At 44.2% G+C, this 26,394-nt stretch overlaps 2 protein-coding genes across 12 annotated transcripts in view; both read left to right on the forward strand.

Moving 5' to 3' along the window:
- Positions 1-26,394, forward strand: part of Fgfr1 (fibroblast growth factor receptor 1) — a 55,999-nt gene that overhangs the window by 15,953 nt on the left and 13,652 nt on the right. For 4 of the 11 annotated variants that reach the window (XM_027939347.2, XM_071610194.1, XM_071610197.1 and 1 more), the window contains exons 3-5: positions 23,338-23,604; positions 24,901-24,990; positions 25,269-25,441. In XM_027939347.2, coding sequence (XP_027795148.1) covers positions 23,338-23,604; positions 24,901-24,990; positions 25,269-25,441 — 530 coding nt within the window. The remainder of the gene's footprint in view (positions 1-23,337; positions 23,605-24,900; positions 24,991-25,268; positions 25,442-26,394) is intronic. The other 7 variants (XM_071610199.1, XM_071610196.1, XM_071610198.1 and 4 more) reach the window with 3 other exon arrangements.
- On the forward strand, positions 1,480-8,480 carry LOC114095833 (large ribosomal subunit protein eL43-like). Its single transcript, XM_071610208.1, has one exon. The coding sequence runs from the start codon at positions 5,205-5,207 to the stop codon at positions 5,538-5,540; it is 336 nt and encodes a 111-aa protein (XP_071466309.1). The 5' UTR covers positions 1,480-5,204; the 3' UTR covers positions 5,541-8,480.

Raw genomic sequence — 26,394 nt, forward strand, 5'->3', positions numbered from 1 at the left:
GTTCATCCAAAACTGCCTGCAAGGCCACTTTGGGGACTCCTGCCTGCCCCCACTTCAGCAGTCATGTGGGTTAAACATCCCAGACCCTGTGGTACAGGACATATAGTGTGTGAGACTTGCAGTCTCCAAATACTTGCTTCCATCCATAGAAACCTGCAACTCATAAGCGATTTAATGGGCTGAGGTTTTACAGCTCCCAGATTTGAAGGAATCTGGTGGTTGGTTGAATGGGGGAGAGGTTACATTTAATGGAAAAGCTCTATGTTTCCATTTCTGGCTGCAAGTCCCCCTGCATGCCATGTGTGTACCACAGAGCAGGTCTTTGTCTCTGTGTTCTGCAGAAACCTGTACCCATGGCTGCGGGTAGTGCCAGAACCATGAACCAGTCCTCAAGTTGTAGGGTCCTGGCAACTCTCCCACCCCACAGGGGTTCTGCAGCTGCCTTTAGTCCAAAGGGATTTCAGCTGAGCTACAGCAGGAGTCTCAGATAGGTACCAGGGGGTGTCCCAATATAAGACATGCTGTGATTCCGCAGGCTGCAGCTGATTGGCCTGAAGATCAGTGTCCCAAAGCTGCCCTGGGACACTTGGAGAATGTGCCCCCACTCCACCTCATCCCCAGCATAATTTCTTCTTGTGAAAAGAACCTGTTTGCTTCTGATTCACACTGAATGGCAAGAGGAATTCCAGAAGGCTAGTGGAATTACTTAGAGCAAAAGGTGATGTTGAATGACCCACTTGAGAACAAGGACAGGGGATTTAGGTCTGTAGAAATCCACCAGTGCTCTAAGCTACCAGGTTTCCCTCAGGATCTACTGTGTCCCATGCCTGCCTCCCCAGAGAGGTGGCTGTTTGCAAGTGTTAGAGTTAGGGCAGGGCTGGGAGGACCCAGCAGCTCTCAGCAGAGTGTGAGAGAATGTGAGGGTGCTCACGTGTCCTGCTTGACCACACTGGGTAGAGCCCAGCCACTCCAGGGCTGTGTTCTTGGCTCTGGCTTCTGCATTGCTACACCATTAGCTTCACTGATTTTCCACTCTGGCTTTGCCAACCCACTCCCCGAAGTCAGGGAGGAGGAATTTCTCAGGGAAGAACAAATGGCTATCCAGAGGGGTGGGGGAAGGGAGGGAGGCCAAACAAAGAATCCATGATTCTTTGTCCATGACTCTGTCACCTGGTTTCTGTGACTGCCTGGAGTCTGGGGTAGGCAGGAAGGTGTCAGGGATTCTTCTCAAGCCTTCGCGTAGAGATGGGAAAATGGGTCCACAGGGTTTGTCCAGCCAGGGTGTTTGCTTCTGGTCAGGCAATCAGTGAGTGACTGTCTAGGTGGTGATGGATGGCCTTGGGAGAAGTGAGTTCTGGGGAGTCATTATCCAGAAGGGTGAGGTCCAGGGTCAGAGAGCCTGACCAGCAGCTGCGCCCTGTTTTTATAATGCCTCATTCCTCTGGGGCTACCGCGGCCTCAGGCTCCCCCTGTAGACACCACCTTTGCCTCCTTCTTCCTTCCCTGAAGCCTGGAAATGAAACAACTGTTTTCCTGCTGACCGGGGGAGGTCCAGCTGCTCTCCTTCCTTCCCCTGGACTCTTAAATTCAGCTGCCCAGGCCTCCCTGTTCATTCATTCAGGGAGGGTGGACCATTCATTCACAGACTTAGACACTTCTTTCTGCCTAACCTGTCCCCGCTCCTCTGGAACTGAAAGTTAATTGCCCTACCTGGCCTCCTAAGAACCTGGGGCAGATCCCAAACCATTTCCTTTTAGGAGAATTCCTTCTGGAATCTGAGCTGCTCCTGACCTTGGGGATTTTCTCAGACTTCCAGCTCTCAGTGGCCAAATAGGGACCCTCCCCCCACGTACACAGTAGGTGTATTGCCAGCATAGTAGCATCAAGCTTGAGCATCTGTCCCCTGGTTTCCACTCTCCTGACTCTTGGCTCACAAAAACTAATCACTCACCTTTCTCCTTTGCCAAAGAGGGTGTCCGCTGCCTTTGTTTAAAGGTTTGTGTCATGCACACTGAGGAAGGCTGGGATGAGGGGTCTGCCCATTTAGTTACAGGGAACAACAAAGATCTGCTTGGGAAACTCCATGCTCTCTCCTAATCCCCCATGTTGTCCAGGCCAAATCTGTACGGTTTGTGTACAGTAGGTGGATATTGGGATAGCAGGCCCTGTCCTGGGCACATAGGTGTATTAAGCCTCAAGTGGTCGTGAGAGGGTCAAAGAGTTCAAGAAAGAGTGGGCTTAATGGTTATGAGCTTGAGCAGGGAAAAAGGGCACGAGACAGTAACGTGGAAGTTTTAAGTGTTAATCAACAAAGAAAATTGAATTCAGAGCTTACCCCTTCCTGTTTTCACTGGGATTGAAAACTAACCTCTGGCTAAGGATTCATTCCTTCATTAATTTTTTTTAACCCATTCATTCATTCATGTGGCCAAGTAAGTTTCTCCCCCCACCCCCCGCTTTTTTTTACTACAACATACACTTTATATGTAACCTTTGTTCAGTCAGAAATGGAAATTATTTACCCAATTTAACCAGTGTTCAGACAGAACTGGCCGTCCTTATCCTTTTCTCCTTTTCACATTTTGTAATCCCTACTCAATTCTTGGCCTAAGGTTAACTTGAGTTTGAGTTAAGACCTAGTTTAAGGGACATATTCTTCTTGGCATCTTCCCCTGTTCACTCCTTGCTTTTTTTTTGTTTTGTTTTTAATAATCAATCTAGCACGGACTTTATTCTGCCTCACGTTTTTGGTGTGTATACTAGAGATTGAACCCAGGACCTCACACCTACTAGACAAGCACTCTACCATTGAACTAAATCCCCAGTCCTTGCTCAAATTTTTTTTTTTTTTTTTTTAAGTTTTTGGGTTTTGTCTGTTTGTTTGCAGTGTCAGAGATTGAACCTTGGGATTCATGCATGCTAAGCATATGCTGTACCTTTGAGCCATACCCCAGCCCTTGGAGTTTTTAATGTTTGATAACTCCTCTCAAAGTTCTGTGCAATTAGCAAGAATATTGTTCTTTTAAAACATTCTTATTTTGATATGTAGTCTGAGTTCATTGTAGAAAATACAGAAAACCTATAATCCTAGCTACTAAGGAGGCTGAGGCAGGAGGATCACAAGTTGGAGGGTAGCCTCAGCAACTAAGCAAGACCCTATCTCAAAGTAAAAAATAAAAATGACTGGGATGTAGCTCAGTGGTAATATTACACCCTGTTCCCCCAATTTAATCCCTAGTACAAAAAAAAGAAAGAAAGAAAAACTTACACTCCCATCGTCCAAAAATGATTATTTTTTTTAAAGACTTTTTTCTTGCCTTTATACAAACTTTCAGAAATGGACTTATACTATATGTACTGATTTATAACTTAAGTCTATATTTATTGTCATACAGAAAAGCTTTTCATCGTGCCTGATAACTACTTAGTATTCCATTGTGAGTATACAAAATTTGTTTATCTTGTCCTCTACTTTGGGAGTAACTTAGGTTATTTCCAGTAATTTGCACTTGAGTGAACATACTGTTACAAATAAAATTTGTTCATGTATCAAAGGGTAGTTACATTTTAAATGTTTTGATATCATCACTATACCAAACTGCCCCCCAGAAAGGTTGTACCAGTGAAAATCTTTTTGAAAGCGGGGCTGGGGGTACTCGCCAATATGCACAACGCCCTGGGTTCCATCATCATAATAATTAATAGTAAGCATCTTTATACTGCATGGTTTACATTTTTACATCTTTATAATGAACCCATGGACACAAGGTTCATGCCCATGATCAGCTTGAGATTATTTAACCTTAGTTTGAAGTTCAGGAAATTAAGTAACTTCTCAAAGATTGTATAGTTGGAGAGGGGTGGCATGAGGTTTCAAATTCCGGTAGGTCTGATGACATTTTTTTCCTACTCTTTTGCTCTCCATACCTATATCAAATTGGATTCCCCACAAAATTGAGACAGAACACCTTTTGAACATCCCTGCATGAGGCAAGAGAACTATAAGTTCAAGACCAACCTGGGCAATTTAATGAGACCTTATCTCAAAAAATAAAGGGAGCTGGGGATGTAGCTCAGTGGTGGAGTGTTCTTGGTTTCAATCCCTAATACCACAAAAAAATAAAATAAAAAGAGATTTAAAAAATAATAATAATATTAAAAAATAACAAAAATAAACATTGCTGGCTTAGTTCCCCTTATCTCACAGGAATCTGACTTCTCTCTTTGAGATGTTTGCCTTGAGCCATTTCTCCTGTGACATTCTGTTCTGTACTGTGAGGTTCTACATCAGTCACAAGTCTGTGAGCTGCCCTAATGATAGTGGTTCCCTAGCATGGAATAATCAACGGAACAAAACTCTTTCTTTTCCACAGTAGCCACAGACCTCATACTTGGGAGAGATCTAGGATCAGAGATGCTCAAGTGTCAGATACCACACCTGAGTTTTTTTGTAGGTCACACTTAGTCCGGAATGCCTAGACACAAAAACTACATAGATGTAAACTGGGTGCAATGGTACACACCTGTAATCCCAGCAGCTTGGGAAGGTGAGGCAGGAGGATCAAGGGTTCAAAGCCACCCTCAGCAATTTAGTGAGGCCCTAAGCAACTCAGTGAAACTCTAAATAAGTACAAAAAAGGGCTGGGGATGTGGCTTAGTGGTTAAGTGCCCTGAGTTCAATCCCTGGTACCAAAAAAAAAAAAAAAATCTACCTAGATTTCTTTTAAAGCAGTTTGATGGATGGAAATAAATATGTCAGAAGGTTCATAAAGGCTGGGGTTTAGGATTTTTTTTTTTTTTTTTAGGCTACAGTGTTATTTTTCTTTAAGTGCAAAAACTGGGGTGGGGGAGGTCTAAAATTTTGTTTTTCTTAGTGTTTATATTTAACAAATTAATGTATAAACAAAATTTTATATTACAAGGTAGTACCACAGAATAATTACAGGATTTTAAAGGTACATATCAATTTGTGGTACACTATTCGTAGTGCCCTAGGAATAGACACCAGACCTGTTGAAAGTTAGGGAATGTTTTCCTCTGGTTCTGTCAGTTGGTACCATCCATGTAACCTTTTGGGAAGAAACAGTAAAAGTCTTGTAGACCTTTTCTGAATGCTTGAGTGAGCCGTCCTACCCCTACCCTCACTATGTATGGGTCAGGACCAGCCCCAGCCAGCATTAATCTTAATAACACAAATACAATAAATGACTCATTTAAGAAATAGTATCCACTCTTCGGTCTCAGGCCTAAGTCGCGGTGACAGGGCTAAACGCACTAAGAAAGTCGGAATCGTTAGTAAATATGGGACCCGCTACAGTGCCTCCCTCTGGAAAATGGTGAAGAAAATTGAAATCAGCCAGCACGCCGAGTACACATGTTCCTTCTGTGGCAAAACCAAGATAAAGAGATGGACTGTGGGGATCTGGCACTGTGGTCCCTGCATGAAAACAGTGGCTGGTGGCGCCTGGACCTACAACACCACTTCTGCTGTCACAGTCAAGTCTGCAATCAGAAGGCTGAAGGAATTGAAAGACCAGTAGAAAGTTCTACCATATAGCAAAATTCTGGTTTGTTGTTAATTGTATTAACTGGATGTTCTGATGTGAATTGTGTTAATATTGCCTTTTCAAAAGAGGTTTGTAAATTGAAGCCCTTCTAATTTGAATTGGAAAATTTTGCTGAGATGGGTTATTGTAATTCAGGTGTTTTTTCCCTCAATAGTCAGATGATAATGGCATGAAACTAAGTCTTACAGCTTAAGTATATACTTAGCTTTTTTTTTTTTTAAACCACTGTTCAACTACTCAGAAGATACATTTGACATATTGTACAAAATTTGTTTTAAAGGTAAAATATGCTAAAATACACAAAGGATATACATTAAAAAAAAGAAGAAGAAGAAGAAGAAGTAGTATCCAATGTTGTTAAAATGCAGACCTTGGCAGGGCAAGGGCCCAGGGATCAGCATTTTAAGTTCCCAGGTGATATCAATATTGTTAATTCTTGAACTACAACAGCTAAAGTGTGGACTTCAACTTGAATATAATTACATAATATTTTCTAGATGGTAAAAAATAAAAAGGTGCAAAAGAAAAAATAGAAGTAATATTCAAAGCCCACACCAAATAAAGACATTAGACCCTAGATTATATGAGGACATACGAAATGACATAGGATAGCCTCTTCTCAAAGGAAAGGTGTAAATTGACTGACTGCTGTACACTATAGTATACATAATAGTGTGTATACACACACAGAGTTGGGTGTCCCTTTGATGATGTCAGTATGTTCTGAGAGGTGCACGGTTAGGAGATTTTGTGGTAGTGGGACCATCATAGAGTGCTTACACAAACCTATGTAGCACAGCCTCCCACAGTCACAGGACAATTAATGTGTGCATCTATGTACATGGTGTAGCCCACTACTCCTGTGGCTGTGATGAGTGAGATGACACGATTTAAATGAAGCACAAGAGAAAATGATGGAGTCAAGACACAGAAAACATGAGATATATGAGGCTGCTGCTGGCATAATGCCGCCAGCAGCATTAAATATGAAAAGTAAGCTTTTTATATTTAACTAGAATGAATACACACTAAAATAACAATTAAAAGTGTATTATCATAAACCATAAACCAGTTAATTATCATTATTAAATATTATATACTGTATATAATTGGATGTGCTATATGACTAGCAGCACAGTAAGTTTGTTATACCAGCTTCTCTACAAATACATGAATGATGTGTTACTCTGTGACTTGAGACTGACATAATGACACTGGAAATTGGAATTTTTCAGCTCAGTTATAATCTTATGGGACCACTGTCGTATGTGGCTTATTATTGACCAAAACATTATACAGAGCATGACTTTATATCTCTCTGTCTCTTTCTATGTGTATATACATCGATGCACCTTGACTTATAGTGGGGTTACATCCTGTTAACCCATTCTAAGTTAAATGCATTTAATACTGCTAAGCTACCTAACATCGTAGCTTAACTTACTTAGCTGACCTTAAACATGCTTAGGACACTTACATTAGCCTGCAAAATCATCTAACACAAAGCCTGTTTTATAATAAAGTGTCTAATATCTCATATCACTTATAAAATATCTATCCAAACTGACATGAGGAATACAGTATACTATAGAGTATCAATTATTTACCTGAAGCTGCAGATCACTGTTGATGCCCAGTGTAGGGCATATCGGAAAACAGATAAAACTCAAAACACAGTTTCAACTAAATGTGTATCACTTTCTTCCTACAGATAAGTTGAAAAATCTTAAATTGAAACATTGTAACTTGGAGACTGTGTGTATTTACATATATATGTGTAAATATATATACATATATATATACACATATACAGATGTCTTGGACATATTAATACTTTTTAAGTAGATGATTTCACAAGTAGGTTGCAATCCATTGTCATTTTTTAAAAAGAAATCTAAAAATTCTAATTTTAAAAAGGAAAAGCTGTTGGGGTACTGTGGCACCTACCTATAATTCCAGCAACTTGGGAGGCTGAAGCAAGAGAACACAAGTTCAACGTCAGCCTCAACAACTTAGTGAAAACCTGCCTCAAAATAAAAAATAAATAAAAAGGGCTGGAGATGTTGCTCAGTGGTAGAGTGCCCCTGGGTTCCATCTCTAGTACCAAAAAGAAAAAGAAACTGAGAAGGAAGGAAGAAAAAAAAAGCAAAGCTAGGAAGACAAAGAAAATCAATGAGAAACAGTTTGTGCTACCATGTAGTAAACTCTTACCTCACACGGTACAGTGGTCCTTAGATTTTCCTGGTTCAGTGTTCCCTGGAGGGCATGTTAAAGCACATCACTACATTTGGTCCTCCTGATTCTGAAAAAGGGCCCAACCTTGGTGACTAACAAGTTCCCAGATTGATGCTGCTGCCACCAGTCCTGGGATCCACACTTTGAGAATCTCTAAATTCAATTCATTCCCATACCCAGAAAGTCTATATGCTAGGCATTGTTGCCATTTAGCAGCTTAGGAGACTGGCTCAAAGTCTCAAAACTTGCTAAGGTTCAACAGCTAATAGATTGGTGGAGTGGTTCAGGATCAGGTCTTTGCCAAACCAATGCCTACTGCTCTAACCCCTGTGCTGGGAAGAGGTGAATGAAGATGGAACTTTGGAGTTTCTGGGAGGAGAAAGGCATGATAGGCTGGAAAATGGGGAGAGGTGGGAGAAGATGAGTACTTTCACCTTGGAGGGCTGCGTGGGGGAGACTGGAATAGGGAAGTGTTCTAGAAGCCATCCTAGGAAGGAAAGAGACCCTCTTCCTGGAACACCCTCCTGCATTAAGTCCATTATCATTATCTTTGGGATGCATATTCTCCACCCCTTTAGGAATCTGCTCCTTTATGGTCAAACTTGAGGGTTTATTTTTGGAATCAAGTTTTTTTCCTTTGCTGTTAGGAATTAGCCTTTGAACTTAGAATAAAATTCACCCCTTGATGTCCAAAACTTATGATTTGTTGTTTGAATGGTCAAAACCCTATTAATGCCTGAGAGGTATGGTTGGAAGTCGTCTTTATTTTATCAGGTTAGCCCTTCTTTGTTATCCACAAATTCCCAATGCATTTGAAAAATTTATTGACCTAACTTTTCTCATGGGATTGTATTCCATCAGCATCAAAAAAGGATCGTGAAGTGAATTCTTGAATAATACTGAGTTTTCTGCTAGTCTTAGAAGAGATGAATATGAGAAGCATTTAGTGAAGGTGCTGGTGGCCAGAGTTCTGTGACCAAAACAGATTCCCTTTTCTTAAAGGACAGTTACATGGAGAGACAGTTCCCTCCCCCATCATCAGTGTGCTCTTGGTTGGGGGCAGGTGAGGAAGTCAGTGGATGACACTCCTCCATCCAGCAGGGCCCTGTTGGAACCCAGGACATTGGTTAGAGCTGGAAGGAAACTTTTCAAGTCAGCCTCCTCATTTCACAGAGCATGAAGCTGTCAAGGAAGGTGACTTGCCTGGGGTCACATGGTTAGAGCTAAGGTTAGCCAGTGGAGTGATTCTACTCTGCTGCATCCAGCCAGTGACAGCCACCTGTGTGGCTCAAGCTGAGTTGGGGACTAAATGGTTTCTGCAAAAGACCTCTTCCCCAGGATTCTAGTGGTCCTGGATCCCTGTGGAAGCAAAGGCACACAGACACCAGGTTCATTCTTCTATGTGCTCTACCTGAAAGCCATAATATCCTAAGTAGAAAAACCCAGAAACTATGTGTTTAATTCTTAAAACAGAGTAAAATGCTCATCTTTGATGGCTGTGTGCATGAGAGAAGGAGGCTAAATGATGAATACCTGGTATGTGGAAGATGGCATATAAATGAAGCAACTTCTGGGTTTCCACAGGCCTGGAAATCTGTGAAACTGACCCTTGGTCCCATATTTTTAGATTTAGGACCAGTATAATTCCCCTCCTAATATTTTGAAACCCATGTAGGGTTCTCAATTTATTTTACTGAGTGAGCACATTTTTAATAAGCTATTGGTGTCTACCCCCATCACCATTTAATTATTTTTATTGGGGTAAAACATACATAACATGAAATACACCAGTTTATCCATTGTCAAGGGTACAGTTGTGTGGTATTGTTTGTTCACATTGTTGTGCAGCCATCACTACCATTCCACTAGAACTTAATTGACATACCTATTAATCAGCGCCTCCTTCTCCTGTCCCTCAGCCCCTTGAACCATCATCTATATTATGTCATTTTAAGATGATGTTTTATCACTTTTATTCTCTTAAAGTGAAAATAAGAGCTTTTTTTTTTTTTGTGGGGAGGGGGGTTCTGCTGAGAATGGAACCCATGTTAGACAAGCTCTCTACCACTGAGCCCCACCCCCAACCAAGGCCATTTCTTTACATTGAGAAAAATGTTACTTTAGGAAGAAATCATTTCTTTCCCCACCTGGGAGTGGGCCTTAGGCAGGGCTCTGACCCAGGCCACCCAGAACCACCATCACAGGATTGAGACCTGATGGGGGTGTGGGGCTGGCAGAATGTTGGGGTGCTGAGAGTCCTGGTGACTTGTGCAATGCAGCACACCTATTGTGGTTTGGGGGGGTCCATAAGGTACAAACAGCTGAGGCCTCTACTAATGCATCAGCAAGTTTAGGGAGTGACAACTTTTTCCTGGCCAGCTGCTGGTGTTTCCTTCCCCAAATCAGCACCGCTGAGCCTGGGGGAGGGGCAGCCCTCTGAGAGGCTGGGGAGGGCCTGGGGAGGGCCTGGGGGTGGGAGAGGTGGGGGCAGGGCAATACATTCTTTTCTTTAAGGAACCTGACCGGACTTTAAGGTCAGAGCGCAGCAGAGAGTGGGAGCTGCAGGGTTACCTCTTCGCTGTTGATTCATCTCGCTCTCCTCCCTCCCCCACTCTTAATGATCTTTCCATTACAGAACCCAGACCAGGAAGTGCATGACAGGTCGCAGCTGCAGACACATGGCTGGGAGGCCTGGGCTTTGGGCCAGTGGTAGGAGGGTCTGAACTCTCCTCCTACAGCAGGACCCCTACACACACACACACACACACACACACACACACACACATACACACACACACCCCTCCCTTCCCCCACCTCAAGCTAACATCTTAGTGGAAGAAGTTTGTTCTTATGCATTTTATCAGTTGGTGACCAGTTATACTTTTGCTTTGAGTTTAGGGCATGATTTTTTTTTTTTAAAGGCAGGAATAAGACCTTCACCTGACCTACAGTCCACATAAATTGCCCATACCAGCTTTTAAAGAGTTCCCCATCATTGAGCAGACTCTTGCTCCTTGTCCCAAAGTAGAACCCATCTAGTTATGGTCTTCAAAGCTTCCCAAGATGTTCATTGTAGTTGCTGGGCAGTCTTCATTGCCTCCAAAATAAAATGTCATCCTCTGTGAGTCTATCTAAAATGCGAGGTTCAAAACATGTTTTGGGAAAGGTCTAGCTGCAAGATCACGGGATTTTCAAACTCAGACCTGGGTTTGAATCACAGTGAAGAAGCTGTGCCCCCTTCATTTTTTAGATTCTGTTGGAGATGGCTCTTTCCACTTATGAGTTGCTTAGGAAATGTTAATTTACTCTAAACTGTGTCCTAGGGGGCAGTTGTCACACGGGAGTTTCTGTCTCCACCGCCAGCTGTGTTGTTGGCTCTCTTCCCTGAATCTGCCAAGGCTGGATTCTTCTGGTGCCAAATGAGAAATGGTGATGTTACCGCTGTTGACCGGTGACGAGTCCTTGCTTCCCCAATGTTGAAGAATAACACCAGAGAAGCACGCCGAGGCAAGGTCAGAGTAGAAATTAGAAGTTTATTAAAGGACAGCAGAAAAGACTTCTCCCGGAGGAAGAAGGGGACCCAAGAGGTGGAATCCGTGGAAGTGCGGTTGTTTCCCCTTTTTATAGTTTTGGTGATGGAATGTAGGTTGGAAGGCCCGAGGGGTGGGACACAGGTGGGCCAAAGAAGTAATCTGGTCAGGAAGGACTTCTGAGTCAGCACCTTTTTGCTGGGGGCTGTTCATTAACATTTCTTTGAGGTGGACTTTGGCCTAGGGCCTTTTCGGGACTTCCATGAGTTGTCCTGTGTTTTCCCTGAGTCATTCTCCGCATGGTCTCCATTTTAGATTTCACTCGATATTAGACCCGGATTTATCTAACTACACTGACTACCTAACTTTAAATCTGGCTTCAGTGACACAAACTTCTAGGAGCTGTGATACTTGACTGCCCTTCCCCATAGCTGTAGGGCATCCACCTTCACTCCCTCTGAGTTCTTTCTTGCTGATAAGATTGGAGGGAGAGAAACAAAGTCTATTGGGAACCATTTTGGAAAATGGGTGGAGTCAGTTTTATTTTTGACCCAGCTTAAGGTGTTATCAGTAAATAATTGGGGCCCTGAACTTTTGCTGGGGAAAGAAAGGAGATTTCTTTTTAAAAGACAACTCTTGGGTGCATTCCTTTGTTAATCACTTAATTACAGTCCTTCAAGCTGAGAAGGTTCTCCCAAAGTGGGAGGTGGGAGATGCTGATACCAGTTGGGGGAAGGGGACCACCAAATCCCTAGGGATTCAAAGTACAGACAGGAAGGAGGCATCAGATAAACCCAGGAACAGAAGTTTGAACCCCAAATTCAATTCGGGTACATTGTAGCATATTAACACTCAGGCTTCCTATGTGTTTTAAGATTGACATAAACTCTCTCAGCCTGGAGCTGACAAGTGGGGTTCTGCATGCTTCCTCCGCCAGCTCAGTTCCTGAGGAGCTGGTTTTGGGGGGTCGTGGGGCAGTCACAGGGCCCTGGCTGTGGCTTTACCCAGCACAGGCGGCTCTGCACTAAATTACAGTGACGAGGTGGGACATACAAAAGACCAAAATCTTTTTTTAATAAAAACAAAACAAAACTCCAGCCCCAAGCCCCTGGGCTGCTGAATGGCGATGGCTTCCTGTCAGGATTAGCTGGGCTGCCTGGGCATGTGTGCACTGCCTTTCTCCTCAGGAAATACCTTTAGTAAGCCCCGGTGGGGTCCCCATGGCAACGCGCGAGGGGACCTGCTGACTGAGGCCATTCAGCGCGCCATTGTTCCTCGGCCCCTTTGTTGTGAGCTTTATTGCTGCCCCTCTGGCAAACACAGCAGTTTGCACCGTTTTGTCAGGCTGAATGTGGAGTTTTTACATTTTAATGGGCTCTTCTGGCAGTGGCCCATTTGCATGCAAAATGTTCCTTCTTACTCCTTTCCCTTTTTTCTATTAAAAAAAAAAAAAAAAAAAAAGGCACCTTACTCCAAATCCCCTGGGTCGGGCGACTGGTGAATGCTGCTGATCTGGGCATCAGACCCTGCTAATTGATTTGGTGTTCCTGTCTCTCCTGCCACACACACCTGTCTCTGTCCTGTTCTTCCTGCCACCCACAAGATATGTGTTCCTCATTTCTGCAGCTTCCCTTGTATTGGGGGGACTTCCCTTGTATTGTGGATAAGTTCAGGGAGTTACTTACCTTTAAGGCTCTCTCTTTCTCGATATCCCAACCCTATGGGATGATGGGTGTTATCCAGGATTTCAGTGAGAGTCCCTGGCTCTGGCCTGGTCTTGCCAGACTCAAGTAAGTTTTCAGTTCCATTTCAAAGCCAAAATAACGTAATAAAAAACCTCTGCAGAGGGCCCCTGGAGCCCTGCTGCGCTGTTCTGTGTTCCTTTTAAGTTGCTTTCAAAGCCACCCCGAGTTCCTCCCCCACCCACAATTGCCCCCTCATTTATCTCTGGGGAGCTTGTGCCAAGACCGTAAACATTCCTAGACCACCAGTTCCCCCATGTTACTGAAGAGGATGGCCTTTCTCCCCTAATTTTCTTAACCCAGAAATCCGAAATCAAAGGGATTTATCGGGGATGACAGAAATTGCTACCCTGAGTCATTATGTTAACAAACCAAGTCTGGTTTGTTGAGGGGTGAGTTACTCAAAGCCTAAGTAAGAAACCCTTTGTCCCATCCAATGTAGCAGCTATTCCTGACCCCAGAGGGGAGTTAAGACAGGGATGTGTAGACCAACCTGATGGCTAGGCAACAAGATCAAGTACAAGATGAAGCCATGAACATTTTCAAGGCCAGGGGGAAAATACATTAAGAATGGAGTGAAGAATGTAGTTCAACTACATTCAAGGTGAGCTTGAAGATCTGGGGACATGATGGAGAGATTGTTGGAGAGAGAGGAGGAGAAAGGTATTTTAGGAGAAGCAAGGTCTCTTGTGAGGGGAAGGGGCAGTGAAGAACCCAGAGATTTGGACAGATGAGGTGGGGGAGGGGAGGTAGCTCAGCAGCTCAGGATTCTGGTGGAAGGAATAAATCCTGGGCTGTCACAGCATGAAGAGACAGGAGGCAGCATGAGACCTCTTTGAGGACTTGTGATCCAAAGAGCTGGCCCAAGGGGAGGGTTGACCAGCCCCTTTGCCTAATGTTCTTAATCTTCTCAGTGGGTCATCAGAGGTCATCAGCTGTAAGCCATAATCAAGGGTGAGGGCCTTGAGAAGAGGAATGGTGTCAGGTGACTGAGGGGTCAAGCCAGGGAGCCAAGAGGGAGGGCCATGCTGCCTTCTACCTGTGGCAGAGGCAGTGCCCTGCATGCCTGGTGTGGATTGCCTCTCACTGACCCACATGCCGAGACAGCGCTTTGCTGGACCACCCTGGGTGAGAAGCGCTGTGAAGGGACCCAGGACTCAGCAGGCTTGTCATCTGGGTCATCGCTGATCACTTTGGGAGAAGTCTCTCAAACTCTGTTTTCTTATGTTCAAAAGAGAATGAATAGGAATGACATGATCATGAGTATACTTGTTGTAACAGATCAGCTGTGGTACCCAAGGAGGGCACTGGTAGTGCATCCCACACCCCATTTCCTCACCTGCCATTGTGGACAGCCAAACCTGTTCCAAGAGGTCAGTGAGCATGGGCAGAAAAGTATATTTATAAATTGTAAGCATTCCATTATAAGAATTCCACTAAGGAGGTAGGAGACCTGGGTACCATCACACAGGATCAATGGGGTACAGGCTGCCTTTCAAAGTGATAGAGCCAGATTCTGGGTGTGTGAATTCTGAAGAACCATGGCCACCTGAGTTTAAATCCCAGCTCTGTCATTTACTACTTAGGTGTGCCATCGTGGTCAAATCCTGAACCTTTGTGCTTCAGTTTCTCCTCTGTTAAATATGAATAATAACAGTACCTAATTCACAGAGTGGCTGTGGGGTTTTGAAGAGTTAACACATGCTGAGAATTGTGCTAGGCATATAGTAAGCAAACTCCTCCAGACGTACGATAGAAGAGAATCAACCCCAAAGGGCTGCTATGAGGATGAAATAAGATGGTCCGTGAGAAGAGCTTTGCAGAGTATATGGGGTATAATCCACCCACTGTGACTTTTAGCCAGTATTGTATTCCTGTCTACACAGTTGTTTAAGGATCACTAGATAGTGTATGGGAAGGTATGTGGCAAATTGCAAAGTGCTATGCAAATATGTTGTTGTTCTTCACTGGGGTCATGTTAAGTTGTGGGATTTGGGAATGGATAACCTCCAAATCAAATTGGCTGTTATGGGACTAGGGCTGGTGAAGTGGTATTTCGAAATACATTTTCAGGTATATTTGTCCCTGTGGCATGAATGGCCTGCATTTATAATTTCTACAAAGAGATGTGTTCCCAGGGACTTCTTCAGTGGCTCTGTTATATTCCTGGCTTTACAAGTTGAAATCTTTTTGCCCCTACCCCTCTCCTATATTCTATCATGAACCTTCTGTTCCAAGCAGGCCTTGCAGTCAGGCTTCATACAAAGGCACAGCCTTGCTCAGAAGCATTTCATTCTTTGCTGTCCTCCTTCCCTGCCAACTTTGTCCCACTTTGCTCTGACCACTGAAATTTTTTTTTAAAAGTTGTGTAACTTAAGACCCTGTGCTGGATAATTGTACTTAGTTCTTGTATTCTCCAGTTGTCTCGTGTTGCAATATAAAGTGCATCGTACATATCAAGTTGTTGTGTGCATCTTATCACCCCAGTTAGGCTAAGACATGTCTTGGGTGTCTTAACCATGTCTTGGGTGTTTAACCCATTTTTTCTTGCACAGACACACCTAATCATAACTATTTTGAAGACAGTATCCTATCTTGGATTTTCAGGGACTGGGGTCTCATCCTCATAAGAATAACCAGGTGTGTATGGGCTTGTGCCCCTTACAGGCTCCATTCCCCCACTCTGCACAGTAGCCACAGCTGGCAGAACTCAAGAGAGATTTATAATCAAGGGCTTAGAGCTGATCTGATGTACCCAGGGTAGAACCTCCTGCTAAACGACTAGTGGGAGATTTCTGGCCAGTCTTGTCTTCAGCAAAATGCCACACCTGTTGGCTTGTTGGGAATTGCACAGCTGCAGTGTGTGAGGGGCAAGTAGGAAGGGAGGGAGGACTCACTAGTGCTTCATTAACACTAGTCTATCATGTTCCTAAATTTGAAACACCATGGGAAGGCCCCCCTCCATCCCTACCTCTTGTCTTTTCTAGCAGTTCCCTTAAGGATTACTGAAAATTGTGGGTCCCCTTCTTTGGAACTCTTCCTACTGCAGGGGATAGAGAGGCTCTGTTAGAGAAGCAGGATAGGATTCATGAATGAATCACTTTCACTCTCAATGCAAGGAGCCCTGGATCCAACCTTCATATGAGTTTCCACCTTCACACTGTCCCAGGCCCTTGTCTCAGGACTAGGCACCTCCTCCATTTCCTATTCAGCAGCTAAGTAAGAGCCTTTGTTCTCTCCTGTTTTCTAGAGAGTTAATCAGGGCTTTGAAAATGAAGTCAGCAGCCTGAGTCCTCTCAGGATGTTCATGTGAAGTCAGACCCTGTCCCTAACCTTCCCACTCCCAATGATAACAAGACTCCATTCTGTTGGCATCAAGCACAATGCACCTTTTTTCCACAGTGTACTTTTAAACACATGGCATCCGGAGCTTGTAATAGTGAACATTATAAATTGACTCACAGTCAAACATTTTCAGCCTCAGGCTGGGTCACCATGGCATCCAGATACCACATGGTCTCCAGCCTCCATCCCCGCTTCATCTCTCAGGAAATAAGATACATAAAGCAAGTGTTTAGGTCTGCAGCTTCCCTCAAGCATCCCTATTGTATGTATTGAGGACAACCCTTGTACCTGATTCTAATGAATCAGATTGTTCCAGGGTTGGAATGTTGGCTTCAAGTGGCTGAGCAATAAAATGGCTTTCTTTTCTTCGCCTTTCATGGCCAGCTCAATAAAAGCATCAGTTAGCTCATCTCTTGCTAATAGACACCTAAAGGACATGTCTAGCCTAGCCTGTTGGTCTTGACCAAAGAAAGACCAGCTGCTTTAAACTAGAGCAGGGATGGAGGACCTTTTCTCCAAAGAGATCAAAACGTGAGGGACACTGGAAAAAACAAAAGAGAATGGGAAATGGTACTTAATTAAGTTGTGGGCTGCTGGTGATCAGTAATGCACTGGAATAAGCCACCTTTCATAGGACAATGTCAAGGTCAGGGTCACTGTACAGGGCAGCAATGCAGAAGTAGGACCCACCATAAAATAAGTGGTTGGCTACCATTTCATCACCTCCTAAAAGAAAGTGGCATTATCCCTGCGTTGTAAATAGAGAATCTGACACATACTCAAAGGCACCGCTAGCACTGAACAAGCCACAAATACCTTAGAGCCTTAGGCTGATTTTTGATTCCTCTAAGAATTAGCTTTTGCCAGATGCTAAATTTAGTTGAAGACCTATCAAGTAGTTTCTGACATTGTTGGGCACTGTTGGAGAAATTATAATAGGTAATCTTGCTCTGGGTTGCTTGCTTGTTCTTTTTTTTTTTTTAATTTTTTATTGTTGGTTGTTCAAAAACATTACATATTTCTTGATATATCATATTTCACACTTTGATTCAAGTGGGTTATGAACTCCCATTTTTACCCCATATACAGATTGCAGAATCACATCAGTTACACATCCATTGATTTACATATTGCCATACTAGTGTCTGTTGTGTTCTGCTGCCTTTCCTATCCTCTACTATCCCCCCTCCCCTCCCCTCTTCTCTCTCTACCCCCTCTACTGTCATTCATTTCTCCCCCTTGTATTATTTTTCCCTTTCCCCTCACTTCCTCTTGTATGTACTTTTGTATAACCCTGAGGGTCTCCTTCCACTTCCATGCAATTTCCCTTCTCTCTCCCTTTCCCTCCCACTTCTCATCCCTGTTTAATGTTAATCTTCTTCTCCTGCTCTTCGTCCCTACTCTGTTCTTAGTTACTCTCCTTATATCAAAGAAGACATTTGGCATTTGTTTTTTAGGGATTGGCTAGCTTCACTTAGCATAATCTGCTCTAATGCCATCCATTTCCCTGCAGATTCTATGATTTTGTCATTTTTTAATGCAGAGTAATACTCCATTGTGTATAAATGCCACATTTTTTTTATCCATTCGTCTATTGAAGGGCATCTAGGTTGGTTCCACAGTCTTGCTATTGTGAATTGTGCTGCTATGAACATCGATGTAGCAGTGTCCCTGTAGCATGCTCTTTTTAGGTCTTTAGGGAATAGACCGAGAAGGGGAATATCTGGGTCAAATGGTGGCTCCATTCCCAGCTTTCCAAGAAATCTCCATACTGCTTTCCAAATTGGCTGCACCAATTTGCAGTCCCACCAGCAATGTACAAGTGAACCCTTTTCCCCACATCCTTGCCAGCACTTGTTGTTGTTTGACTTCATAATGGCTGCCAATCTTACTGGAGTGAGATGGTATCTTAGGGTGGTTTTGATTTGCATTTCTCTGACTGCTAGAGATGGTGAGCATTTTTTCATGTACTTGTTGATTGACTGTATGTCCTCCTCTGAGAAGTGTCTGTTCAGGTCCTTGGCCCATTTGTTGATTGGGTTGTTTGTTCTCTTATTGTCTAATTTTTTGAGTTCTTTGTATACTCTGGATATTAGGGCTCTATCTGAAGTGTGAGGAGTAAAGATTTGTTCCCAGGATGTAGGCTCCCTATTTACCTCTCTTATTGTTTCTTTTGCTGAGAAAACACTTTTTAGTTTGAGTAAGTCCCATTTGTTGATTCTAGTTATTAACTTTTGTGCTATGGGTGTCCTATTGAGGAATTTGGAGCCAACTTTTTCTTCTATCAGACGCCATGTCTCTGATTTGATATTAAGCTCCTTGATCCATTTTGAATTAACTTTTGTGCATGGCGAGAGAAAGGGATTCAGTTTCATTTTGTTGCATATGGATTTCCAGTTTTCCCAGCACCATTTGTTTAAGATGCTATCCTTCCTCCATTGCATGCTTTTAGCCCCTTTATCAAATATAAGATAGTTGTAGTTTTGTGGATTGGTTTCTGTGTCCTCTATTCTGTACCATTGGTCCACCCGCCTGTTTTGGTACCAGTACCATGCTGTTTTTGTTACTATTGATTGCTCTGTAGTATAGTTTGAAGTCTGGTATCGCTATACCGCCTGATTCACACTTCCTGCTTAGCATTGTTTTTGCTATTCTGGGTCTTTTATTTTTCCATATGAATTTCATGATTGCTTTCTCTATTTCTACAAGAAATGCCGTTGGGATTTTGATTGGCATTGCATTAAACCTATAGAGTTGCTTAAGAAAGGCAAGACATGGACTTTTTTTAAAATTAATTAATTTATTTTAATTAGGTATATATGACAGCAGAATACACTTTGATTCATTGTACACAATTGCAGCACAACCTTACATTTCTATGGTTGTGCATGATAAGACATGGACATTTTTGACAATTAAGAAAGAACACATTCAGATATCTGTTGACTGATGACTGCAAGTGGTGTATCCATACAGTGAATATTTGTAGGCCATTAAAAGGAATAAAGTACTGCGACATTATGCAAAGTGGAAGAAGCCAGTCCACAAAACACTATCTATTGTATGATTTCACCAATATGGAGAATGGATAAATCCATAAAGATAGAAAGCAGATCAGTGGTGGGGTATGAGATGGGAGGTGACTTCTGTGGGTATAGGGTTTCTTTTGGTCTTGCAAAAATATTCTTAAGTCAGGTTGTGTTGATGGTTTTACAACTCTGAATACACAGCCCACTGTGTGTTCCTGTGGTTTCTGTACTTATGAATTCAACCAACCTTGGATGGGAAGTATTGAAGAAGGGTAGTTATCTGTACTGAATATGTACAGACGTTTTCCCCCTGGTTTTTATTCCCTAAATAATACAGTATAACAATGATTTATATTTGATTAGGTGATTAATCAAATGATTAATCTAGAGGTGATTTAAAGTATAGGAGGGGAAGTACCAAGGTTGTAAGCAAATGCCGTGCCATTTTATACAAGGGACTTGAGCATCCTCAGATTTTCATATGGGGGTCGGGGGGCAGTTTCCTGGAACCAATCCCTCCTGGAAACCATGGGACAGTGTACCAAAAACCATTTAATTGTACACTTCAAATGGGTGCATTTCTATCGTGTGAATTAACTCTGATGTTTTTAAAAAAATATAATTGTGAATTTATGTGGTTCAGTTAGCAACCATTTTACAGAAAATTAAGAATAGAGACACTAGTATAGACTGAAGACTTGGTGGGGTTTTTTTTTTTTTTTTTTTTTTTGGTACCAGGGATTGAACTCAAGGGCACTCAACCACTGAGCCGCATCCCCAGTCCTATTTTGTATTTTATTTAGAGACAGTTGAGTTGCTTAGCGCCTCACCATTGCTGAGGCTGGCTTTGAACTCTCAATCCTCCTGTCTCAGCCTCCCAAGCTGCTGGGATTATGGGCCTGTGCCTCCGTGCCTGGCATTGGTGGGCTTTTTTGATGGTGGACTTAGAGTAGCCTAGGGCAGGAGGACTCTAGAGAGATGCTGATAGTTGTCAGCAGAACTTAGTTGTATAGAGGGGAGGATGTATTCAGGGCAGAGAACTCCTAGACTTAAAATGGAAGGCTCCTGTTAGGGAGAGAAGGTGGGACAGAACAGGTGGAAGAGATGAGGGGAGACTTAAAGGCCAACAGGGATATGGATACTAGCCTATTCATGGCTGGGATCTGGGTCTGGATGAGGAGAAAGGGGCCAGTCTGAACTGTAACTAGAAAGGCCACATAGGAGGTTATCCCAAGATGGAACCAGGAATGGGAAAGAATGAAACAAATGAGACACATTTGGCAGAGAACCAGGATCCAAAGGGTTGTATCACGAGAAAAGAAAGCTGGTTCTTGAGGTTTTTTCATAAATCGTGTAGGAGAGTTTTGTTTGCACATTCTAGTTGAGACCAAGCCAGAGTGGGTGTAGGCAGGGCCAGGTCCCTTGGCTACTTTCTCTTGGGGACAAGTGTCTGAGTGTTCTCCTTGCTGTGATTTTTGTCTTTGTGAACTACTTTTCATCTCTGGGACCTGTTGAAATAGTCTGTGTGATGCCAGAGTCTAAGAATTTGAGTTCACTGTTGACCAACGGCTGATGCAGATCACGAGCTACAAAATATTTAATCAGTGAGGTCACTTGAGGGAAGTAAGATTTGATCAATAGGAGTGTCTGCTGTTTTCCTTTAAGGATCGAGTCCCAAACTGCTTTTCTTCTGCCTTCATTTGGCAAAACCACAAATCATTAAAAATGGAAAGAATAACTTTTTCTAAGACCCACAAAGCTTATTTTTAATCAACTGTGTGTTCTGCTCACCTTTGTGGTGTTCCCCTTCACCGGATTCACAAAAATAAATGTGTGCTAGGTTAGTAGTTTCCGAGCCCTTTTAAAAAGCACCCTCATTTCTGATGAGCCTAGATTTATGATACAAACCTTGAATTGAAGCAGCCAGGGTACAAGTCCCCTTGGAAGAAAACTGAGCCTCTGGTAGTTTGCAATGTTGACACCCATTGTCTGTCTGTTTGTCTGTCTGTCTCTCTCTCTCTCTTATTTTCGTATTTAAAGTGAGTCTTGCTGTGTTGCCCAGATTGACCTTGAACTCCTGAGCTAAGCAAGCCACCTGCCCCAGCCTCCTGAGTAGCTGGAATGATAGGAGTGTGTCACCAGGTCTGGCTTTAGACATTCATTTTTTTAAGTGTGTGTGTGTGTGTGTGTGTGTGTATATACACACATACATACACACACATACATGCATACATTTAGTTGTAGATGGACACATTATTATTTTATTTGTTTATCTTTATGTGGTGCCAGGGTTCGAACCCAGTGCCTCACACATGCTAGGCAATTGCTCTACCACTGAGCCATAACCCAGCCCCAGACATACATTTTTACTTCTAAGGATTCTACTGAGAACATGTGGTATACTTCAGAAAAAGACTCATTAAAATGAGGGGTGGGGCAAAGGAAAAAAGGGGATTCAGAGAAGAGAAGAGACATGAAGAGACCCTATCTGTGGCATTTATTCAGCAAGCATTTATTAAACAGCTCTCGGGTGCCAGGCACAAGACAGGTGGGGTGCTAGCTAGAGATCTGAAAGTCAATATGGCATCAGAGTGGGAGGGAGAAGCAGCTTCCAGAAGGAGGTCCCTGCCAGGCCAAGCACTGGAGAGTGTGTGGAGAGAGCCAGGCAAAGACATGGGCCTGCAGGTGATGGGGCAGCAGCAGATTAGAATAGCATGTTGTGTTTCAGGGCCTTGTGGATCTGTGACAAGTTCCTCCTGAGTTTCTTTCGGTGAACAGGTGTGGAGCTGTAGGTCAGGTGGCAGGTGTGAGAGGCACCCAGTGCTTTCTTGTGGTGGAAGCCAGAGGCCAGCAGAATGCATGTACACCCTAAAAGGAAGTGGGAACTTTATTTCTCCCCTCCCCCATTAGTGAAGGGCAGTTGTTCAGTCTGGGATGGTAGGCTCCTAGATTCATTGGGATCACCGGCCTTCTTGCTAGCAAGAGTGAGCAAGTTCTCAGGAGAGGGACGGGTCTTCTTGGTGACATCAGATCTTGTGAGCCATGGACACTCTGGCTAGGTCTAAAGCCGCTGTCCAGAAAAGAGGGGTTGGGTGGGGTGGATGTGTGACAGTGTGTTATAGGGAGGAAGGTGGCACACACATGAGAGGGTGAGTCCGGGCAGTGGGATGAGGAGAAAAAGGGGCTTTGTGTGCAGCAGCTTCTGCTGCCAGAGCAAGTGTGGGTTTTGTGGCAGCTGCAGGCCCCCGTTCCTAATATAGGCAAAAGCTCCAAATCTTCGGGACGACACCTGTTAGCTGGAGGCTCCCCTAAGCTGACCTCTCCTTGGGCTGTCTCTCTCACATTCACATCTGACTCACTGGGGGGCCAGATACCCACCCTCACTGAACCCTGTGAACCCAGGGCCTTCTCCCAAAGTGGGTGTTGTGGGGGCTGCTGGATTTTTGAGGAGCAGCACTTACTCAGCTGTCACTAGGGAAAGGGGTGAGGCTGACCTAGCCAAGAGAAATGGGGTGTTCCTCTTGGGAAGTGGCCATTCCTGATGAAGAGCTGAGGGTGTGGGGAGAGGGCACCCTGGACACGAGTCCTGGTGAAGGCCAACTTTCCCCCTAGGATGGGGGGAATGAAGTGTGATTCGCTTAATGCTGCTGCAGCTGCTTCCTAACTTTGCCTCTTTCTTCCTTTGACTTTTGGAGGAGTGGGGTGGAGAAGAGGACGTTGGGGTCCTAGGTAGCCAGCTGCTTCCAATCCCTGCCTCCCCAGCTGTGTGTCTGGGGTGAGTGAGGCCTGGGAGGTCGATGCTCGCTGTGGCTAGCGTAACTCCCTTTGTCTCTCCCCTCCTTCCTCTCCCCTCTTGATTCCTCTTCCTGGCCCCCATGGGTGGCTGCAGCTCAGCCCTGGGGAGCCCCTGTGGAAGTGGAGTCCCTCCTGGTCCACCCTGGTGACCTGCTGCAGCTTCGCTGTCGGCTGCGGGACGATGTGCAGAGCATCAACTGGCTGCGAGACGGGGTACAGCTGGTGGAAAGCAACCGTACCCGCATCACAGGGGAGGAGGTGGAGGTGCGGGATTCCGTGCCCGCTGACTCTGGCCTCTACACCTGTGTGACCAGCAGCCCCTCTGGCAGCGACACCACCTACTTCTCCGTCAATGTCTCAGGTTGGTAGCCAATCCCTATCCTTACCTTCCCCCCTGGACCCACCCCTCTGACTCTCTCTGCTAGTTTCAGGGGGAGGTGAACCTCCTTCCCTGCCATGATCTGCCCCCACTCTGCTTCAGAAACTGCTGCCCACTAACATTGCTCCCTGCCCGCCGCGTGGCTTAGCTCTCAAAGGGGTGACCAGGTAGGGCAGACCACAGGCCAGATATGTGGGGCTTCTAAGACCTACTTCAGAGGAGTGGCTGATGCTCTTGGGATGTTAAGAGCCTACGATGTTCCTACCACAACTTACCCAGATCACCAGGATGCTAAGTGGTTCTTTCTCAGCCAGCTTCCACCCTGCCACTACCTTGCCACTTGGACTTGATACTGAGCTTAGTGACTAGAGCCCCAGAATATGTGGTGAGTCCCTGCTGTGATGGGAAGGACCCATCCAGATGCACTGTGTCCACAGGCTTTACAGAAATACCTGCCAACCAGCTCTTGGAGCTGTGCCAGAGCAGCCAGAGAGCTCTGTGACTTTGGGAATCTACTACTTTTAGATTGTGACTTTCACAAAACTACTATCCAAGGAAGTAAAGCCATTTGTGTACCCCAGGATGCAGACTTGGCACCTCCTCCCAGACATCACTGAGAACCTGCCCCACTATGAGGGATGTGCCAGAAGGACTGGAAAAAGCTCTGGCATGAGCCCTGTTGCTGACTACATGGGTGTGAAGCCTGTTCTTTTAAGGGGTGGATACTTGTTGGGCAGAGATGTTGGTAGTGGTGGGCTCCCCATCTGCTGTGGTTAAAAGGGCATCTCCCAAACCTTAGCAGAGCCACGCAAGGGAACCATGACTTTGGAAATAGCTCCTAGCCACAGTGTGCCTCAATCTGCCTGTATTTCCCAGAGGTTGGCAGTCTAAAGAAGGATGTAGGTTCCCTGGCTTGCTACTGTGACACCCAGGACAATCAGGTGGTGCCATGAGCAGAGAGAGGGCCTCTGAGTGCAGGATGGAGTTAAGTTAGAGGAACAGCTGCTTCTGGTGGAGCATTCAGAGGAGAGGCTTCTGGGCAGAGAGGGGCAGTGCACTGGGTTGAGGAAGGGAGGAGACAGCACTGGAGCACACAGTTTTTAGTTTCCGTCCCATTGAAAGATTGTCACCAAGGGAAAAGTGGGACTGGGAGTCCTCATGGGGAGGGGTGGCTGGATTCATCTATGACTATACAAGCCTTAAGGGGGTGACTGTTGTTGTGGATGGAAATCTAGAGGTGCCTCAGAGGGACCTTCAGTGCCCTTCTTCTTCCTGTAGATGCACTCCCCTCCTCGGAGGATGACGATGACGATGATGACTCCTCTTCAGAGGAGAAAGAGACAGATAACACCAAACCAAACCGTATGCGTGAGACACTGTTTCCTTCCTTACTGCCTTTGGGGCCTGGGAGTTGGGTTTAAGCGGGAAGTGGGAGGCTTCATTGAAGCGGGAAGGAAGAAGCAGAGGGCACCCAGGGTCATGGTGCCTAGTTGCCCTCCCTTTAAATGTTCTGATAATTGCTGGGCACTGCTCTCAAGGGTTGGGCAGATGGGTGGGGCGCCTCCAGGTCCTACCCAGATCTTGTCCCAGAGCCTGACCATCCCTCTCCCCCATCCCTCTTGTCTCTCTTGGCTTTCCCTGGGCAGCCGTAGCTCCATATTGGACATCCCCAGAAAAGATGGAAAAGAAATTGCATGCAGTGCCAGCTGCCAAGACAGTGAAGTTCAAATGCCCTTCCAGTGGGACACCCAACCCCACACTGCGCTGGTTGAAAAATGGGAAAGAATTCAAACCTGACCACAGGATTGGAGGCTACAAGGTACACACGTGTATACACAGATATGAACAGCAGAAAAGTTTGAGAAAAGGGAATGGAAGAGCTAAGATAGATAGATGATCCTTACTTATTACATGCCTTTAATTAGTGTTTTGTTTGTGTTTTTTTTGTTGAGGTTTTTGGTACTAAGGATGGAAGCCAGGGCCTTATGCACGTTAAACACACACTCTACCACTGAACAGCTATACCATCAGCCCCCTTTAATTGTTTCAAATAATGCTTTTTAACTATAATGGTAATGTATTTTTAAAAATTTCAATCTAAAAAAATGTGAATAAATTTTAAAATCTTTTTTTAATGTGTATAGCAGTTTAACAAAATTGATCATGTTGTATAATTTCTTATTATTTGTTAACAACACTATGAGTCTTTTTCAAGCATGAATGTTTGAACAGTAATTTTTCGTGGTTTACTTAAGATTCCATTATAACTATAAAGCACTAATAATTTTTTTTTTTTTTTTAAGATTTCATTATAGGCTGGGATTGTAGCTCAGTAGTAGAGCGCTTGCCTCGCACAGGTGAGGCACTGGGTTCAATTCTTAGCACCACATAAAAGTAAATAAATAAACTAAAGGTATTGTGTCCATCTACAACTAAAAAAATTTTTTTTGAAATATTTTATTATAGCCAAGCATGGGGGTGCACACCTGTAATTTTAGCTACTAGGAAGGCTTAGGTGGGAGGATCCCAAGTTTGAGGACAGCATCCACAATTTAGCAAGACCCTGTCCCAGATTTTTAATTTTTTTATTGTTTTGTACCAGTGATTAAATCCAGGGGCACTTAACTACTGAGCTCCCACCCCCAGCCCTCCACCCACCCCACCTTTTTTAAGTTGTCAATGGACCTTTCTTTTATTTATCTTTATGTGGTGCTGAGGATCGAACCCAGTCCCTCACACATGCCAGCCAAGCACTCTACCACTGAGTTACAG

The sequence above is a fragment of the Marmota flaviventris genome, chromosome 3 (genome assembly GCF_047511675.1).
Source record: "Marmota flaviventris isolate mMarFla1 chromosome 3, mMarFla1.hap1, whole genome shotgun sequence".
NCBI lineage: Eukaryota > Metazoa > Chordata > Mammalia > Rodentia > Sciuridae > Marmota > Marmota flaviventris.

Coding starts and splice junctions, on each gene's coding strand:
- LOC114095833 (XM_071610208.1), top strand. CDS start 5,205: ATGACTCATTTAAGAAATAGTATCCACTCTTCGGTCTCAGGCCTAAGT.